Consider the following 20406-nt stretch of genomic DNA (forward strand, 5'->3'; position numbering starts at 1 on the left):
GCCAGAGAAGCCACACAGAAGTGCACAAACTGTTGATGCACTTCATGCTGATAAACATCTTGGACAGTCCATGGGCGTCCTCAGCATTTTTGAAGCCCTGCAGAAATAGCCCACCAGCCCCAGGCATTGTGCATGTCATGCATTTGTCGCTCTGGGTGCATAAATCTTGAAGTTCTTCTGTTGGAGCTGGAGGATGGCAGCCAGCTTTGTCAGTACTTGTATGCCATGCCTGAAGCTGCTCATATTTGCCTGGGCGACAAAGACATCGCTCAATAGCTCTTTGGGGGGACATAAGGAAGGACTTTGGCTGGAGTTTGTCCCATCGCTCCACCAGCCATTCATTTTGTGGTAAAGAGGATGCCGTCTTCTTCATTGCAGGTCACTGAGAAGTGGGGAATATTGAGCTGGGATGGTTGATGCAATGCCCAACATTTAGGACAGATAAAAATATATTTTATTAGGGGCATAAGGGATACACCTAGTCTTTTATCTACAGTAGGAAGGGTTTTTGCCATGTTGTCAAGGCCTTAGAAGCTGATATCAAGATATTGGGAAGCCGTGGAGTTCAGTATGAGTACTGTACCATCCATCATTATGCGGATGCCTTCATGAGTAGTGCTGTTGAAGGATGTGTTGACATATGCTTGTATATATGTATTTTGGATTATTGGGTGTTCATAGAAGGCTGGGGGTAAGTCTCCTGGGTTGTTGTTATCATCCTGAGGTTCATCTTGTTGATCAAATAACTGGCCTCAAGGAATGAAATCTTGATCTTCTGAGACGTTGTCATCACTGTCAGAATCAGATTGCGAGTTGCTCATAGTGTCAGTGTCAGCATCTGACAACTGCACAGGGAGGTTGTCTTGATGCCAGTTGTCTCCAGAGTCTGAGTTAGGATAGGTTGTTTGAACATGGAGTATATTCTCTTCATCTGAATCATTGTCTGGGTGGAAGTCAGGTAATTGATCATATTCTTGATGCGCTATATATATATCCTGATTTTGAGAAGGAGGATCTGAGTCTGAGTTGTTGACAATTGGCCTGCGTAAAGAATTGAGTGTTAGTTTTGGTGATTCTGCACCTTTGTGCTACCTCTATATTTTCATTCCTTTCTCTATCTATTCTTCTATCATTCACTATTGATTATGTTCTCTATTATTTCGCCTTTGTGGCTGCTTTGTTTACCTTTGTTTACAAAACTTCGGACAGTACTGCAGAGTCCAATGCTTCCTATTCTCTAGTTACTCACATTGGACTCTAGGTACTGTATACCTGTCATACTCTCTAATAATATAGTTACTCACATTGGACTCTAGTTCCAGTCCCTGATTGCTCTCAGCAAGTGGCTAGACACTTCCTTCAAGCTTTGTTCTTAATATTGAGAGGCCTAGTATAATTGATACATTGTTCAGAATCGGCCTTTTTATCTTGATCTGCTGCTTGGTGTTGATGTGCAACCGTTGATATCTGCCAGAGCTTGCCTGCTGGACTTTGGGAACAGCTTGAGCGGGTGCACCAGTTGTACCTGGGTGGCATTCATAGTGGTAGTATTGGAGAGGCTTATGACTTATGATGCAAGGTTGATTATGACCTTAGGGGACTTAATGATATATTCAAGTCGGTATTGATCGATCAGTGTGATCATCAAAGTCAAAAATGCTGATGTTGAAAAGCTAGTATTACCCAATACAAAGTGTTACTCTATTGTTACTGATTGCAATGTGTTACTTGTGTGTTACTTAGACATTACTTGGACATTACTTTCTCCAGTGCATTACGCAGTCGTTACTCAGTCATTATTCAAAGTTTTGATTTAATACTTTTTTTCCTACAGGTGAAACTTTATCAAAAGTGCGGTGGATATTCCCACAATACCATGGATTAACAGTAACCACAAAACATGGTTCCTTTCACATTAGTATCTGACTGTAGTCCTCACATATGAAATATACAAAATATCCTTCTATTTAAGCATCTACAATGGAGTTGTAAACCAATAGTACACATTATTATTAAAGTAATAATTCCAGATGACTTGTAGTAACTAGCTATAGATGATTCCTGCGCCGAGCACTGGAGTGCGCAACAGACAAACCAAGGATATTATTATAAAACTCCTTGAGATTGAAATTGTCATCAAACTGACACCAAAATGTAACACTTGAGAGAGCAAAATGAAACTAGAAGTAGCCCTTAGCTGGTATTGAATCAGAAAAGTGAGTGACTGTACCTGAATAGCCACATACGCAATAACACAAGGTTTGACATGTTTCATCCCTAGCGGAGATGCAACATATCCTTTCATAGCCCAAGAAGATTTGTGTTGGCATATTGAGTTGGAAGATGCACCTTCATTTCCTTTACCATGCACAGATGATGGTAACGTGAATATTGATTTAAAAGCCTGTTTCAAGGTCAGCATTTTGTTCAACATGACTAATTCACCACTTTCAATGAGCCAATGCAACTGGAAAAGTCCACAATCTGGATCTTTGGAGATGTACTTGTTTATGTCAAGATTCAATTAATATAAAGCTTTCTTGTAAATGGATCATTAAAACTTACTAGCCTGAAAACATCCTCCAGTTTCAATGGGTCTGGGTGCATAGCTTTGCACTTCACAAAGGAGAAGAAGTGAATGAGTTCTAGATAGCCTTTATAAAGCATATTCTGCCTGTACATGCTCAATTTAATCACGAATAAAATAATAAAATATTTCAGAGCTAACCCACTTGTTAGTGCCATCAACTGTCATTGCGTCCCAGCAAAAGCCAGGGAGTGATGAAGAAGGTTGAGGCCCGGCCCCTATGTGGTAGGAATAGTGTGGGCTGCACTTGTTGCATCCGGTTGCTAGTGCCCAATATACATGTCAGATCAGCATTGCAGAAAGGACAACAGCTGGTAGCATTATAAGTAGTAGTACATATGTACAGAGTCAGCAGTATAGTCCACTATATGGGCAACTCACCCCCAATGGACTCTAATGGGGAAAAAAAATGAGCTTAACTGGTGATTCCTGAAAGTGTCTTCAACCTGATTGACAGCATATTTGGAGAATCTGAGCCAACTCTCCTATGAAGCTAATGGGAAGATCTCCCATTAGATAAGGTGATAACACGTGCACCAGTGATAGAATGTGAATGATGTGTTTTGGGTGGTGAGGATATTGTATTGTAGTAGGGGAGCCAAAATTGGCTTCATCCAGAGTGTATACATGGGTAGCATGGCCACATATACTCTGGCAAAAGCAGATCATGTTTGATATGTCATATAAACCCCAGTTAGGTAGATATATGTATGCATTGCTTCAGGTAGGATCAATGCCGGGTACATGGGGATTGTGCCATGAGATAACAATAACACCTTATACAAACCGAATAAAACCAGACCTTGTTTCCAATCAAAATGTAGGGCTGTAAATGACTCCACCTTGTGTGTAGAAGCAAAAGTGGACTTCACCTACAATGTGGTTGAACAGCAAAATCAAGACATATATTTGGTTTTCTTTAGCAACAAAGGCACATTGTGTGTATATGCCCGCTTGCAATATCATCTCCTTCCAATCATTCTTCACCTCAAATGTAAAAACAACTTCGTCCTAAGATACATTGTGCAAAATGCTTTTATTTTTGCTAAAAAGGGACACAATGTCTGGTTTAAGTGGATTTGTAGTGCCATTTAACATGACCTTGGTGTATGGGTAGGATCATATTCCACAGTAGTATTGATTCTCTGAGTCAAAAAACTTAAAGGTCTCAACAATAGTGGTGAGAATCCTGGCAAAAGGTGTATAATACGGGACTTTCTGTTTAGCTCTTTTGCCATGAGGCCACCCTTTGACACTGTTTCCAGATGTAATACCCTGGCGGTTTAAGAAATTCATGACTTGTGTCACATCTTTCTTATTAGCAGGGCATACAACATTAAAAATAGTGGCACTTTTGAAAACAGCCCCACCTTATATAGTAGGTCTTTCATAGTCTGCTGTTTTTGAGGAGTATTTGACGTTAAAGCATGATGGGATGTTGTGTAGGTGTAGGATGTGACTTGTGGTGGTGTGCTGTAGATTTGCTTGTCCTTTGTGTGAGACTTGGAATTGGTGGGAGCGTGGAGACTTGAAAGAGTTTTTTGCTTGCCAACGAATCACTTATATCCGGACACATCTGTTATCACAATATCAGCACTAGACCCCTGTGAATTGTTGGATTGACTACTAACACTGGCATATGTGAGACTCAAAGTTATGCTATCAATACAAAAGGTAGGTGGTGTAGTCCAAGATGCTACAAAGACTGGCTAGTATTATCTTGAATCTTCTGCTGACTCAGCTGAAAGCCTTCCAACAACAGATATCCGAGTTGTCCTGTCTTAAGTTTGGACTCGGATCCAAGTAATTATCTTGATCATCACATCTGAGCAGGTTAACAGTACACATATGCTCCTAGATTAGCCTTCATGTGGAGATAACAATATCTACATATAATTCAATGGATGTACATATCACGCTAATGGAAGAATGTTGAACAGGATGTTACTGTGATTGAGATAAGATAATACTTGAAGATCAATAATGATAATCTTTTACCAGCTGAACTTACTCCAGTGAATCCATCTTGCATGAAGATAAGGTCCATAGTAAGTACTTCTCTCCAGCAACTGAATGAGGGCCATGATGCTATGGAACTTCTTCATGTATTGCTCCTCTGTGAATAGAAGTGGAGGATGGCCGTCCACTTCACAAATCTTGTTTTTGAAGACATGGTTGGTCTGTCTGAGTTCAAAGTATATCAATTTGAGAACATGGCTAAAAAGGACAATTGAAACACTTACAAATACAGCAATATCAGCAATTATTTCTAGTGGGACTGGCTCAGGTACACCATATATAATCTGCAGTGCATACTTGCTACCTTCACCCAAAACAAAAATGGACCATAACAAAGTCAAATACTGGTTGACAAAATGGCATCCAAATCCCCTATTTGTGCATCTGAAACTCAGTTCAACATAAAATATAGCCAGATACACTTACATTGCAAAGAACATGTGCCCATGCAGAGTCTTGCAGGTACTTGATATCTAGCTAAGATCCGCAAATGCCTCAAAGGTAATGTTTAATTGTGTTGCAAAGTAAGAGATGAAGTTGTGCTGGTAGCTATAAGATTTCTGTGTGACAGTTTTTGTTTGTTAATGGGGGTGATAGTGTCTGATCTAGCAGGAATATCAAAAAGTTAGTACCTTATAAATTGAATTTAGGGTGAAAATTTACAATAGTATTGTTTAGAGACCATCAACCACCAAAGTTCTGTCCACAAGTATGTAGACCCTTCTAGCTTAGACATGGTGTACTGTATTTGCGCCCAGGCCTTGCGTGATTGTACCATGGCTTGCACAACATACTCTGTGATGGCATCACTTGGGAACAAATGCCCATACAGAATCAGATAACCAATAAGGTTGTTGACACCATCCAAAGGTGATATTGTTATGGCTCCGCCAGGTGTGTGATAAGCCTTCTCTCCCATAAGGCCAGTTCTCATTGTTTCAGGGAGGCCTTGCCATATGATTACACTACCTCAAAGGTATTGTGATAATCTACCTGATCCACCAGCTCCTGTTCCCCCACCAGAAATTTGTCCACTATTGACAAGAGTAATTTTGCATGTCAAGGATACCATAGAAACTGTGGCAAACACATTCGATCTACTATGTAAATATGACCATCACCCTTCTTATGACCCTAATGTGCATATCACTTTAGGAGACTTTTCCAAGAAAGCTCAATCCACTGGTGAAACCAGTGATCGGTGTCATGCAGCAAAGTTGATTGGTAGCATGGACAGGTGTCAATAATGAAGCAAATATTCAAAAGACTCGCCTTTGCGCCACACAGGCACAGTGCCACGTGGAATAGTAATTAATATTGCCTTTTTTGAACTTGTGGCTGATCAGCATCACCTCTATTAGGCAATCCAGTCACGCTCACCTTTGCTTTTCCATCCGGTACTTTCCGCATTTTGGCATTTTGGCAAATTTCCGCGTCGCCACTGGCTACACATTGCATTGCGCCCTCGCTTTTGTCATTTCCCTTACTCCCCTTCCTTTGCCTAGCCCCACCATGGGCCTCTTCCTCTCCTTTTTATTCTCACCTGACGGTTGTTTCTGGATCCCCATTCTAATCCACTTGTTCGTCACCTCCACCCTCCTCCTCCTCATCTTATTTGCACCCCCACCATTTCTGATGTCACCGCTTCCTATCCGCTTCCGTCGCCGATCCCTTGACTACCACGTGCCACTGCTGATGTCAGCAAAGCCCCGGCGGCCGGTCCAAATAGGGCAACAGGTCCATCTTCATGACGTCGATCTGCCATCATATACTATCAAAACATTGGTCGCTCGTCTTGCCTGGTTGGAGTGTGGGTGGGTAGTTTTTGAGCTGGAGAAGGTTTGTCCCCTTGCGTCGCCCATGTTCATCGCTGTCCCATTCACTTGGGTACACTTATCTTTTGTCCATCGTCTTCGCTACAGCTACACCTACCACACGCTGCCTGGGACTCACTTGTTCCAAATTGGAACTACTCCTCTCCCTCCCTTGTTTAATCAGGTGGTCCAACACAACCAGTCCATTGGTAAGGCCATAGAACTGTCGGATTTGGACTAGGTGGTGGACCGGTGGCTCTAGGTTCTTTTTCTTCAGCAGAACATTCATTTACAGTGCGATTATTTTTGATTTTTGAATCATTTTTATGGACACATATTTTTTAGAATGCCTGACTGACAATAAAGGAACTGTGTTGATACTAATAGTGTTTTGCCTTGCCCTTTTTTTACTGCATCTTCCCATGACATCATGATTTTCCTGCTCTCTTTTTGCTATTGGACTTTACTTTATGGCTGTACAAACCTGTGACATTACTCACAGCATTCATTGTTCTATCCCTTTCTTTTCCTTTTTTGACAATCTTATCCTGTACTACCTACACAGGATTTGTCAGCATACATTCCTTCCTTCATGTTCTTTCTCATTCTTTTTGCACAGCTATACTGTGCATAGCCTACTTTTCTTTTACTATATAAACCCCTGTATTTTACCTTGTAAAAAAAACAAAAAGAAGTCCAATCCAGACTTCTTCTCTACTCTCAAATTCACTACTCTGCTACTTGTGATCCAGTGTGGTCACAACACTTCCCACTTCTACCACTGTCAACTGCTGTCATCGTCACTTCCCACTTTTGAAGTCATTGTTATCCCTTTCGATTAGAGTCCTTCTGAGCACTACAGTTTGTGCGTCAGGAGCCTGCTATCACTGGGAACCTCGTCACCATCCTAGTTATTCTCAAACCTACCTTGTGCTACCATTAGCAAGGTAGTGCTCATCTATACTCGTCACTAAGCCCCTATCTTCTATAAATTTAACTATCCCTCCTCCTCAAAACCCACACTCATACACCTCTGGGTTTTACTTTGAAGGACCCTTATACATACCACCCCACAAACAACCAGAGCACCCACTGTTCTAGGAGGCAAAGCCCATAAACAAGTTCCGTGGAATCTGGGAGGATTGTGTGTTAGTTTGTTTTTGTGTGTGGTTTTCTAACAGCAGTTCTCATCATCGACAACGTGTTAATGGTGCTAGGACCAGCAGGTTGAGAGTGGTCCCCAGATTCTTGAGAGCGCTAAAAATATGTCCTGCACCTTTTATGCTGAGTCTAACTATTTGATAGCATTATTCTTGTTGGTAAGTTTGTAAAACACTTTGATAATTTGATGGGCTAGCTCTCCCTAATGATTTGGTCAATGAGTTGCTTGTAAATGGCTGATAGAAAACTACATATATTTTGTGCAGAATACTTGATAATACACACATAGTCACCCATAGCATGCATTTTATACATGTTCATATTAATTTTTTTCCTTCTTGGGAATATTGGGTTTTGAGCCTTCAGAATGTTATGTTGGTAGGCCATTTTTGATCTTCCTTGAACACACAAAAACAAACTAACACACAATCCTCCCAGATTCCACGGAACTTGTTTATGGGCTTTGCCTCCTAGAACAGTGGGTGCTCTGGTTGTTTGTGGGGTGGTATGTATAATGGTCCTTCAAAGTAAAACCCAGAGGTGTATGAGTGTGGGTTTTGAGGAGGAGGGATAGTTGAATTTATAGAAGATAGGGGCTTAGGTGATGAGTATAGATGAGCACTACCTTGTTAATTGTAGCACAAGGTAGGTTTCAGAACAATGAGGATGACGAGGTGACGAGGTTCCCAGTGATAGCAGGCTTCTGACGCACAAACTGTAGTGCTCAGAAGGACTCTAATTGAAAGGGATAACAATGACTTCAAAAGTGGGAAGTGACGATGACAGCAATTAACAGTGGTAGAAGTGGGAAGTGTTGTGACCACACTGGATCACAAGTAGCAGAGAGTAGTGAGCTTGAGAGTAGAGAAGAAGTCTGGATTGGACTTCTTTTTGTTTTTTTTACAAGGTAAAATACAGGGGTTTATATAGTAAAAGAAAAGTAGGCTATGCACAGTATAGCTGTGCAAAAAGAATGAGAAAGAACATGAAGGAAGGAATGTATGCTGACAAATCCTGTGTAGGTAGTACAGGATAAGATTGTCAAAAAAGGAAAAGAAAGGGATAGAACAATGAATGCTGTGAGTAATGTCACAGGTTTGTACAGCCATAAAGTAAAGTCCAATAGCAAAAAGAGAGCAGGAAAATCATGATGTCATGGGAAGATGCAGTAAAAAAAGGGCAAGGCAAAACACTATTAGTATCAACACAGTTCCTTTATTGTCAGTCAGGCATTCTAAAAAATATGTGTCCATAAAAATGATTCAAAAATCAAAAATAATCGCACTGTAAATGAATGTTCTGCTGAAGAAAAAGAACCTAGAGCCACCGGTCCACCACCTAGTCCAAATCCGACAGTTCTATGGCCTTACCAATGGACTGGTTGTGTTGGACCACCTGATTAAACAAGGGAGGGAGAGGAGTAGTTCCAATTTGGAACAAGTGAGTCCCAGGCAGCGTGTGGTAGGTGTAGCTGTAGCGAAGACGATGGACAAAAGATAAGTGTACCCAAGTGAATGGGACAGCGATGAACATGGGCGACGCAAGGGGACAAACCTTCTCCAGCTCAAAAACTACCCACCCACACTCCAACCAGGCAAGACGAGCGACCAATGTTTTGATAGTATATGATGGCAGATCGACGTCATGAAGATGGACCTGTTGCCCTATTTGGACCGGCCGCCGGGGCTTTGCTGACATCAGCAGTGGCACGTGGTAGTCAAGGGATCGGCGACGGAAGCGGATAGGAAGCGGTGACATCAGAAATGGTGGGGGTGCAAATAAGATGAGGAGGAGGAGGGTGGAGGTGACGAACAAGTGGATTAGAATGGGGATCCAGAAACAACCGTCAGGTGAGAATAAAAAGGAGAGGAAGAGGCCCATGGTGGGGCTAGGCAAAGGAAGGGGAGTAAGGGAAATGACAAAAGCGAGGGCGCAATGCAATGTGTAGCCAGTGGTGACGCGAAAATTTGCCAAAATGCCAAAATGCCAAAAGTACCGAATGGAAAAGCAAAGGTGAGCATGACTGGATTGCCTAATAGAGGTGGTGCTGATCAGCCACAAGTTCAAAAAAGGCAATATTAATTACTATTCCACGTGGCACTGTGCCTGTGTGGCGCAAAGGCGAGTCTTTTTGAATATTTGCTTCGTTATTGACACCTGTCCATGCTACCAATCAACTTTGGTGCATGACACCAGTTATTTGTACAACAGAATCTGGGCCTTCTTCTACAATCAGCAAGTTGCTGAGATGAAGGCCCAGGGAAAAGAGTTCGGATCTTAGGTCACTTGGGTGCCTTCGCTCCTATTAATGATGAAGTAAACCACAACAAGGTGGCCCCTGCTCCGGGGTGTTACACGAGCAATAAAGGAAAGGGGGTGGCTCCCCAATCTGTAAATAAAATTATAAATCTATTATCTGAAGTATGTACTTGTATGAAGAATTGTGATTGTAATAATTATGATACTACCGCTGCACCAGTGTCTCCCTTGGAGCGTGGGAACGGGCCCTAAACAATTTTGGTTTTCGGAAATTTTTCTTTCGATCTGCCATTGTATTGCATCACAGTCACAGTAAGCAAAACTATTCATATTTTACTCTTCGCTTCAGTTACATCTGTGTTATATGACGCTGTGGAAACTTCCTAGGTTCTCTGATGCCACTGCCATCTCTAGGACTCGGATAAGATATGTTCTGCCAGAACCAAACTTGCTAAACGCGACGTGACTCCATCGATTGACGCCCACTGAAGGCACGCTGTATCCTTATACAGGGCGCTGACACTTGCCATACGTCTCCTGAGGCCTGAGGGTTCAAATGGCCGTTCTGTGATGCGGATGTGATCCATCAGATTATGATAATCAAATGGTTCCTATCTAGTTAGTAATTTACTATAAGCTGTTTCTCATAAACTGAGACCTATGCATTGAGCTAAGTAGCACCCGGACTTACGCTGAATTCAGATGGAACGCTCGTATTCATGATAGAATCTGTCCAGCATGATTCAGTGTTTCGTGCTGACATCCGATGTACTTGATTGTCTTGATGGCTCTCAGCGCTCAGCGCTCAACTCTCAGGCAATGGCTAAATTCGCTCAGCCATGATTCAGATATATGTATCAACGGTCCATCAACATCATGATGATACAGTCATCCTTATCTACATCATGGGCAGTGTGCGGCTTAAAGCGACACAAAGGTAAATAGGAACAAGCAACTTACATGACATCTCTCTTGATAACTTGGAAGATGCCATGATATAAAGCCTGTCAGTCCACCGTGTCGTAGTTACCGCAGTTCACAATTGCCAACCGCTTACTACCCACGTCACCATGATTACTCCTCCAGACCGTTTGCTCCCGCTGCCTCCTCAGACACAAGCTCGTTCCTCTGCCACATTCCGACCCCCTCCCTTAGATGGTTCCCTTGCTCTCCCTCAGCTATATGCTTGGCATCTGGACCATACGCCGAATCACCGCTTATTCATCTATGCTGATCAGGATGGCAGTGTAAAAACCATCTATTGGCCTGAGGCAGTAAGAGCTATGTACACAGGGGCTCGTATAATCAAAGATCGCTTGCAGCAGCAAACGGATGCATCGAAAGCGATTGTTGTAGCGATTCTCGCAGGCTCAGGTATTTGATCACGTTGAATACCTTTGTTTGACGTCTTTCCATTCATAACTTCCGCAAGATACGATCCCTTATTTCATTACGCTCATGAGTATCATGTGCGCTAACTTGATAGCCTTTCCGATCTCACCCCGAAATTCAGCATCAGCGGTAGCTCACCTCATCAGCAAAGTAGGCATCGATCACATACTCGTCGGACGCGAGCAGTCTATGCGGGACCTTTCTCTGGCTGCATTTGACAAACTGAAAACTCAATACCCATCTACTCCAACCCCTGAGCTGTCACCCATGTTGATTTTTGAGGACCTTTTCTTTCCCGTTGATGTAGGCGCACCAATCAAGCATTTTTTGTACGAAAACAAAGGTCCCGATGAAATTGCCATGTTTTTGCACTCGTCAGGTTCGTATACCTCCGCCGCAAACTATGTTTTAATTTTCCCATATTCTTTCAATCAGGATCCACTGCGTATCCTAAACCCATCCCATTCACCAATCATCGTCTTGTGCAAATGTCCCTTATTCCATGGTATGGAGAGCGTGATCTCACGGATCAGATTCTATCTCTGCATACCATGCCCATGTATCACGGTATGGGAATGACGCAGCTATGCTGGACGGTATGATTTTGCCTGATACATCGTTAAGGATTCGATGTTATATTTTTGCTAGATGTCATGTGGACTTGTCGCGAGCGCGTTTGCTCCACAAAGCCCAACTCTTGTACCAACGCCGGAAAGTCTATTCAAGGCGGCCAAAGCCACGAAAAGCGACATCATATTCTGTGTCCCCACTTTCATCGAAGTTAAAATGTTCACTTTGCGTATGACCCTTTTATTTGATGTTTGTGTATATAGGCGTGGTCTCACAATCCCGATTACGTCAAATGGCTTGCAACTCGTGGGGGAGTGGTATGTATGACTGCTGGTATTCAGGCAGGCTTTTCTTAGCATTTCAAGCAGCTCTTTGGTGGTGGTCCTTTGAATCAGGAGGTAGGAGATAATTTGGCAGCGAAAGGAGTTAGCATATTCAACCTTTATGGCTCGTATGTCTATCCTCTCTCAATACCATCGAGTGTCACTCACGTAAAATTGTTATCAGTACTGAAGCTGGCATTATAAGCATTATATTACCTTGTTAGCGTGATATCTACTCATGAACAGGCCTTGTAACTGACCGCTTTACAGCTAAAGCCGGGTACGATTGGGAGTACTTTAAATTCCCCGCTTTAATCACACCTGAAATGGTACCGAATGGCAACAATACGTTTGAGCTTGTTATAGTCGTAAGTGGTGTAATATTGGTCTATTTGTTTGTTTGATATATGGCATTGCTGTTAATGTTGTAGGCGAACAATCTTTGCCGACCCAGTGTAATCAACACTATTATAGGTGGAATAGACGCTTATTCTACTTCGGACCTCCTCAGCCCACATCCTACGAAAACAGGTTACTGGAAAGTGTATGGCCGCACCGACGATCAGATTATGCATAGTACTGGAGAGAAGGTTAGCCCTAGCAACCCATACTGATTGATAAACTTAACCCAGTGTCAACTATTGAAGACAAATCCAGGCCCTTTGGGTGAGTAGCGTCAGCAATACTACGCTTTTCTTAACCATTATATATTGAATAGAAAACACTCTGAATCAAAGCCCGTTTATTCAATCTTCTGTTATATTCGGTCGTGGACGATTTCAGGCTGGCGTAATTGTGGACCCCAAGCTTGCTTATCATATTGATCCATCCGACGAGGGTGCGCTCGCTGAGCTCAGAAACAAAATTTGGTGATTACATTGAACCAATCCAACTAGATTGAAACACTCAACTTGTCTAGGCCGATGGTTGAACGTTTGAACGAGTATGCACCACAGCACTCCAGGTTATTCAAGGAGGTACCCTCGTATTATCGTTTCCACATTACGATAGTTGTTTATTCCTCCTATTACTAAGATGATCATCGTCTCGAAGCCTTCAAAACCGTTTACATATACTGCAAAAAACACAGCTCGCCGACAAGCCATTCTCGATGACTACGAGGAGGAGATTAATGCAGTTTACGATGCGGTTGAAGAGAGCACACAGGCAACTATTGCTCCACCTGCCCAATGGGACCTCGCTTCTACTACTGAGTTCATCCGTGGAGTTATGAGCTCTGTCTTGTCGAGGAATGTTTCAGACTACGATGATGTCTTTCAGCATGGGTGTGACAGGTACTAAATTTTATTTAGTGATTGGGGAGTGAAACTAATACGTATTGCCTGTAGTCTTCAAGCGACGTGGATCCGTAACACTATTCTCCGAGCTATACGTGATTCGACAAGGTTTGACACCCGCCAGATCGTTGGTAACTTTATCTACGACTACCCTACCGTAGCTACTTTAAGCAAGTTCATCCATAACTTGCTATTTGGATGCGGCGGCGACATTCAAAAAATTGGCGCGGTCGAAACAATGCGCTTAATCGCGTCAAGATACTCACAAAACTTCCCCAGCCGCAAAACCAACCGCACTGTGACAAGTTCAGGAAGGTCAACCGTTTTGCTGACAGGTTCAACTGGTGCTCTCGGTTGCTATCTCCTCGTTGGACTCCTATCGCATCCCAATGTTTCACGTGTGTATGCACTAAATCGAGGGCATCACGATGGGAAAACGCTAGTGCAAAGACAGGAGGAGGCTCTATTGAATTTTGGGCTTGATGTCGGAGCTTTGGATTCTGACAACGTTGTTCTATGTGAGGGGGATCCTGCTAGTGAATTCTTCAACCTCTCTAGTGCCCTGTATGAAGAAGTCAGTCAGTCATGTTGTAGCTTCTTATATAGTAATGCTGACTGCTCCATAGATGCAACGTTCTGTGACACATATCATCCATAACGGTAAATCTAATTATGATATCACTGTACTCAGACTTACGGCTATATTCCTTTCTAGCTTGGCGTGTCGATTTCAACCCCACCTTGACGACGTTTGAAATCAATATCAAGGGACTTCGCAATTTAATCGATTTCTCACTATTATCACCTCTACAGAAGCCAGCCCGACTACTTTATGCCAGCTCTATAGGTGTTTTTCGAAGTACGTGCATTTTCTATCATTTGTAGTTGCGGGTGATATTCAATTCAGCCAGCAGATGTGGAAAGCAACGCACTGCTTATGGAGCAACCCATCGAGCCGGAGATTGCCGTGGGCACAGGCTACAGCGAGTCAAAATGGGTTTCTGAGAACATATTGTGCGAAGCAGCAGAACACACAGAAATGGAAGTGTTGATAGTGCGCGTTGGACAGCTATCTGGAGGTTTGAATGGAGCATGGAATATCACCGAATGGCTCCCTGCCCTAGTTCAGAGTGCTAGTATTTTAGGGCTTTTACCTGATGATCATAAGGTATTTAAGGTGGCCTTAATATTTGAATGAGCTGATCCCCAAGAAAATGAACTTTTTCTAGCAAGTGTCATGGATTCCGCTCGATATTGCAGCCTCTGCATTTATAGACTTCTGTACCGCATCAAAATTTCCTTCAAAGCGTATCGTCCATCTCATTCATCCACGTCCTGTTCGCTGGTCATCCCTCGCTGCCGTTCTGTCGTCGGAGTTTTCTGTACCACTTGTGCCCTACACTGAGTGGCTGTCAAGGCTTGAACAAGAAGCTGTCGATGCAGAGGATAATTCTAGTGACCTAAAGGTTACTGGATATATTCGTGCTCTACGACTGCAGTCGTTTTTCAAGCACATCGCTACGAAGACGGCCAGTTCTGAAGCGTTTGGGTTCGACTCATTTGATACTAGGGAAGCTATTGCCTTATCGTCTCAGCTGGCAAATCCCGCCCTCCGTCAGCTTGGGCGTGAGGATGTCAAAAATTGGCTGGGCTACTGGCGTAACAAAGGGCTACTGGAAAAGCGAGAGTGACAGCAGTCGCATTCATGAATAACATTAGAATAGATCGTATTTTAGCTACACTGCCGATTCGCCCAAAGCTGGCCTCTAAACATGACCCAATGTTTGTAATTATAATTTCGTCTAAATACCGCAAAGCAGCACGGAGTTACCTCTTCCCCAATGGGTTGTAGTGCGTAGAAAAAAATCAATCGAGGGTCCGCCTCTGGCATTATGCCCTATCGCCATGCACTTAAACTGCAGGTTTGGTTGGGGTTTGGAGCAAAGTGCCGGAGAACCGAACTGAACATGAATCTTGAAGGTAGGGGGCGAGGGTTGAAGCCCAGTCGGAAACGACAAAATATATACCGAATTACATCGAATTTCGTCGGATATTCAATGTGATTCGGTATATATCTTAAAACTACCGTAACCCTAGATTATTTTCGAAAGTAAAAGACTAGTATCTAACCACGGCGATAGCATAGAAATCATCAGACTCCAAACCAGTCGACAGATGTGTGTATATGCTACATCCTAGTGCTTAGTGATTATATAATCTGATTGTATAATTATCCGAAAATTTACTGAAACTTGAGTTGAGCGTTATGATAACACACATGGCCGACTGGCACAACTTGTAGTGGCGCCAGATTTGGCCCTATTTGCCCCTCCGCTCCGTCCACTCAAATCAAGCAGGTCGTTGTTGGATCACAGATTTAACGTTTACGATACAACAGACATTCAAACCCACACGTGACCTTTTCTCGTGTCTTTATATACTCATTCTACCACTTTGTATGTTTCCCTCATCTGTTCTGATTACAGTTGAGGGTATGTCTTTTGTTTCTTTATTTTACATTATCCTAACTAATACCATACCGTTGTAGTATTGACTATCACTAGGTATAATATCATCTGTTCTGATTACAGTTGAGGTATTGACTATCACTAGTTTCTAAAGTTGTGACCAAAGTCCGGGGAACATTAATTGGTGTTGTAAACATAGAAAACAATTAAGCGATCTATATTCTGCCACGAGTGAAATGGGCTGTGAGTGAGCTGCAAGGATACAGTGTTGTGCAAGGAATGTAAAACAAGATTATAGCAACATATATAAGGACCTGACTGCCCTATGCTAACCTAAGGACACCACCACAATACCAGAAAACAGTACTGCAAGCCGGTTAAGTAACTTTATAGCATGTCTACAACAGAATGAACTTACACCTCCAGGAGTGATCCAAGGAGTTTTACAGAGCGACGGACCTAGTCACAAAACAGCCTGGGAGTCGCTTATATGCAATGCACAAAGGATATGTACTGTGCTACACAAGCAGTCGGCCGCTCACCAGTCAGTATTTTCATGGGCATTTGGGCTTGTTAGTGGGGTGTTAGTGGGGTGTTGTGCAAGGAGGTTGAAGAACTGAGCCAAGAGCAACACAGTGTCATGCACCAAAGTTGATTGGTAGCATGGACAGGTGTCAATAACGAAGCAAATATTCAAAAAGACTCGCCTTTGCGCCACACAGGCACAGTGCCACGTGGAATAGTAATTAATATTGCCTGTTTTGAACTTGTGGCTGATCAGCACCACCTCTATTAGGCAATCCAGTCATGCTCACCTTTGCTTTTCCATTCGGTACTTTTGGCATTTTGGCATTTTGGCAAATTTTCGCGTCACCACTGGCTACACATTGCATTGCGCCCTCGCTTTTGTCATTTCCCTTACTCCCCTTCCTTTGCCTAGCCCCACCATGGGCCTCTTCCTCTCCTTTTTATTCTCACCTGACGGTTGTTTCTGGATCCCCATTCTAATCCACTTGTTCGTCACCTCCACCCTCCTCCTCCTCATCTTATTTGCACCCCCACCATTTCTGATGTCACCGCTTCCTATCCGCTTCCGTCGCCGATCCCTTGACTACCACGTGCCACTGCTGATGTCAGCAAAGCCCCGGCGGCCGGTCCAAATAGGGCAACAGGTCCATCTTCATGACGTCGATCTGCCATCATATACTATCAAAACATTGGTCGCTCGTCTTGCCTGGTTGGAGTGTGGGTGGGTAGTTTTTGAGCTGGAGAAGGTTTGTCCCCTTGCGTTGCCCATGTTCATCGCTGTCCCATTCACTTGGGTACACTTATCTTTTGTCCATCGTCTTCGCTACAGCTACACCTACCACACGCTGCCTGGGACTCACTTGTTCCAAATTGGAACTACTCCTCTCCCTCCCTTGTTTAATCAGGTGGTCCAACACAACCAGTCCATTGGTAAGGCCATGGAACTGTCGGATTTGGACTAGGTGGTGGACCGGTGGCTCTAGGTTCTTTTTCTTCAGCAGAACATTCATTTACAGTGCGATTATTTTTGATTTTTGAATCATTTTTATGGACACATATTTTTTAGAATGCCTGACTGACAATAAAGGAACTGTGTTGATACTAATAGTGTTTTGCCTTGCCCTTTTTTTACTGCATCTTCCCATGACATCATGATTTTCCTGCTCTCTTTTTGCTATTGGACTTTACTTTATGGCTGTACAAACCTGTGACATTACTCACAGCATTCATTGTTCTATCCCTTTCTTTTCCTTTTTTGACAATCTTATCCTGTACTACCTACACAGGATTTGTCAGCATACATTCCTTCCTTCATGTTCTTTCTCATTCTTTTTGCACAGCTATACTGTGCATAGCCTACTTTTCTTTTACTATATAAACCCCTGTATTTTACCTTGTAAAAAAAACAAAAAGAAGTCCAATCCAGACTTCTTCTCTACTCTCAAGCTCACTACTCTCTGCTACTTGTGATCCAGTGTGGTCACAACACTTCCCACTTCTACCACTGTTAATTGCTGTCATCGTCACTTCCCACTTTTGAAGTCATTGTTATCCCTTTCAATTAGAGTCCTTCTGAGCACTACAGTTTGTGCGTCAGAAGCCTGCTATCACTGGGAACCTCGTCACCTCGTCATCCTCATTGTTCTGAAACCTACCTTGTGCTACAATTAACAAGGTAGTGCTCATCTATACTCATCACTAAGCCCCTATCTTCTATAAATTCAACTATCCCTCCTCCTCAAAACCCACACTCATACACCTCTGGGTTTTACTTTGAAGGACCCTTATACATACCACCCCACGAACAACCAGATCACTCCACTGTTCTAGGAGGCAAAGCCCATAAACAAGTTCCATGGAATCTGGGAGGATTGTGTGTTAGTTTGTTTTTGTGTGTGGTTTTCTAACAGCAGTTCTCATCATCGACAACGGCCAGAGTATCGAGCCAACTGCCCGGCTCCCCCGCCCCTAATTTGCATACCTGGCGCCCTTGGTTATTTTTTTGTTGGGTGGCCTGCACCACATTTCTACAGTCTTGAAACATGTGTCCCTCTTGGCCACAGGTGTAACAGTTGCCCTTGAATCTGCGCATCTGTCTGCCTTGGACCACACCAATATCCATAGGAGCACCCTGTCCTGGCTGCAGCCTAAACAGCTTGAGCCCGTGGGAGTGATTATGATTTTGGTTTGATGACCCAGGGCACCTCTGGGAATAGTTGTTTTTGGTGGTGGACCCACCACCAAATTGCATTTTGTAGAGCTCCATGGCTCTACCAATGTTGCGAACCTCTTCTGCCACTTCTGAGAGGTTCTCATTTCTCATATCTTGCAGATAGAGGTGTTGTGCAATGTGGGGGTTCACATTGCGTTCTAGCAGCTCCACTGCATGTTCATTACCTAGACCCCCTCGAATGGAGAGGGCCAGGAACCGGGTTACATAATCATCTGTCCTCATCTTGATTGAAGGAAAAGATTTGCTGGTGTGCCCAGTCACATTCAGCTTGGGGTTTGAAAAATTTCTCAATCTCCCCCTTGAGATTGTCCCAGGTAGGCCAGTCATTGGCAGTGTAGCACTTCTGGAGTTGTACTTGGGCGTATCAAACCGCCACAGGTCCTTTTAGTCTTGATAGCACAGCTGTTGCTATCTCGAAGTCATCGGTAAAGGTGTCACAGCCTTGATCCACCACTCAGTGAATACAGCCTGGTTTTCTTTGAAAGTGCTGGGGTCAGCGATGATCTCAACTTTCTTATTGAATGTTTGTTCAACTAATTCAGGGGGCTGCATGGTTAATGTCAAAATCTGTGCACGCATGCTGTGCAACAGAGTGTGGACATTGGGTTGTTGTTGCAACAACATGTCAACTTGTCCTTTTTGTAAATGTAAAAAAATGTAACTGGGGGACCCCGCTTGCTATCTGTGGATCTACATTAGGAAAACATGATTTAGATATAAATGTAATGATAGCAAAAATATCCCTTATATCCATAAGTGTGATTCTTGCACAGTCCCTTACTCTAAACTGCATAAAGATCAATAAATATCATCTTTATTGATATTTACACAGTTTAGAGTATTGACATATCATCAAAAGTGGTTTATAGCACAGTTGTTAAAACACAAATGACCTTGCACTTTTTCACTATAGTTTACTCTAAATGCAATTATATTGATCCATACTCAATATATATCCAAAAAAAAGCACTAATAAAGCAAATTATATTGATTCTAAACATTTAAAATGCTGCAGCACTATTGTAATATCTGTAATTATGATTTGGATGCTTTTGCTGCTTCCTCTAAAGCATCAAAATCAAACATAAGTTTAGATACATCAGATTGCCCCACTGTTATACAATCATTCCTACAAAAATACTTGAGGTTAAAAAAAAAGCTTTGAATGATAATGAATTTGTAGTAAGCTCTTACCAAACATATTCATCAATCTCATCAAATACAGCTGCCAAGTATGTAGGAGAACATTTCTGAAATATTTCCAACAACATCATATAATGATGATTCCACCTTGTAAAAGTATAATTAGTATAGATTTATGGTGATTAAGGTGATGTACCTAGCAGAAAATGCTGTTTCAGGGAATTCTATTGTAGTGTTGTTAATAGCACCTAGTAGAGCACATTCAATCTGGTAAATAAATTTGATCATCAGTTTTATATAAATAAAGATATAAACACTTACAGAGCATGCTACTAGAGCCAAAGTAGGGAGATTGTGTAGATATGGGTTATTTTTTCTACCATACTTTCTACCTTTGCCTTTGGGACCCCACCATTCTGCTTGAAAAAGAAATTTGATGATATCATTTTTCCAAGGTTGGCTTATGTCAGACATCTTCTCCTGTATATTTGCAGCTAGTATAAGTATAACAATAAAACTTTAAAATAACTCACCTTTAAACCTATGGTGTTATTGATAAAAGCTCCTGAGTTTATGATTCAATAGATCATATCACTTAGTTTGTCCTTATG

At 42.6% G+C, this 20406-nt stretch overlaps 6 protein-coding genes across 6 annotated transcripts; 2 read left to right on the top strand and 4 right to left on the bottom strand.

Moving 5' to 3' along the window:
- Positions 1-752: 752 nt before the first annotated feature.
- SERLADRAFT_443783 (uncharacterized protein) lies at positions 753-2607 on the bottom strand (the record flags this gene model as incomplete). The annotated part of the gene is made up of 3 exons (XM_007324404.1): positions 753-1041; positions 2247-2503; positions 2566-2607. The coding sequence occupies 3 exons, from the start codon at positions 2605-2607 to the stop codon at positions 753-755; spliced, it is 588 nt and encodes a 195-aa protein (XP_007324466.1).
- A 1099-nt stretch (positions 2608-3706) lies between these two features.
- Positions 3707-3883, bottom strand: SERLADRAFT_403576 (uncharacterized protein; the record flags this gene model as incomplete). The annotated part of the gene is made up of 1 exon (XM_007324405.1): positions 3707-3883. One exon carries the CDS (start codon positions 3881-3883, stop codon positions 3707-3709), a length of 177 nt encoding a protein of 58 aa, XP_007324467.1.
- A 5478-nt stretch (positions 3884-9361) lies between these two features.
- SERLADRAFT_403577 (uncharacterized protein) lies at positions 9362-9773 on the top strand (the record flags this gene model as incomplete). Its single annotated transcript, XM_007324406.1, has 1 exon — positions 9362-9773. One exon carries the CDS (start codon positions 9365-9367, stop codon positions 9527-9529), a length of 165 nt encoding a protein of 54 aa, XP_007324468.1.
- A 1137-nt stretch (positions 9774-10910) lies between these two features.
- On the top strand, positions 10911-15114 carry SERLADRAFT_353142 (uncharacterized protein; the record flags this gene model as incomplete). Its single annotated transcript, XM_007324407.1, has 18 exons — positions 10911-11214; positions 11273-11611; positions 11668-11828; positions 11881-12012; positions 12066-12119; positions 12171-12253; positions 12310-12344; positions 12396-12493; positions 12557-12715; positions 12773-12791; positions 12844-12994; positions 13045-13102; positions 13137-13420; positions 13475-13997; positions 14050-14083; positions 14139-14282; positions 14338-14591; positions 14653-15114. 18 exons carry the CDS (start codon positions 10911-10913, stop codon positions 15112-15114), a joined length of 3294 nt encoding a protein of 1097 aa, XP_007324469.1.
- Positions 15115-15155: 41 nt separating this feature from the next.
- On the bottom strand, positions 15156-15314 carry SERLADRAFT_374890 (uncharacterized protein; the record flags this gene model as incomplete). The annotated part of the gene is made up of 1 exon (XM_007324408.1): positions 15156-15314. The coding sequence occupies one exon, from the start codon at positions 15312-15314 to the stop codon at positions 15156-15158; it is 159 nt and encodes a 52-aa protein (XP_007324470.1).
- A 3008-nt stretch (positions 15315-18322) lies between these two features.
- SERLADRAFT_443785 (uncharacterized protein) lies at positions 18323-18874 on the bottom strand (the record flags this gene model as incomplete). Its single annotated transcript, XM_007324409.1, has 1 exon — positions 18323-18874. One exon carries the CDS (start codon positions 18872-18874, stop codon positions 18323-18325), a length of 552 nt encoding a protein of 183 aa, XP_007324471.1.
- Between the last annotated feature and the right edge of the window lie 1532 nt (positions 18875-20406).

The sequence above is a fragment of the Serpula lacrymans genome (assembly GCF_000218685.1).
Source record: "Serpula lacrymans var. lacrymans S7.9 unplaced genomic scaffold SERLAscaffold_19, whole genome shotgun sequence".
NCBI classification, from domain to species: Eukaryota; Fungi; Basidiomycota; class Agaricomycetes; order Boletales; family Serpulaceae; genus Serpula; species Serpula lacrymans.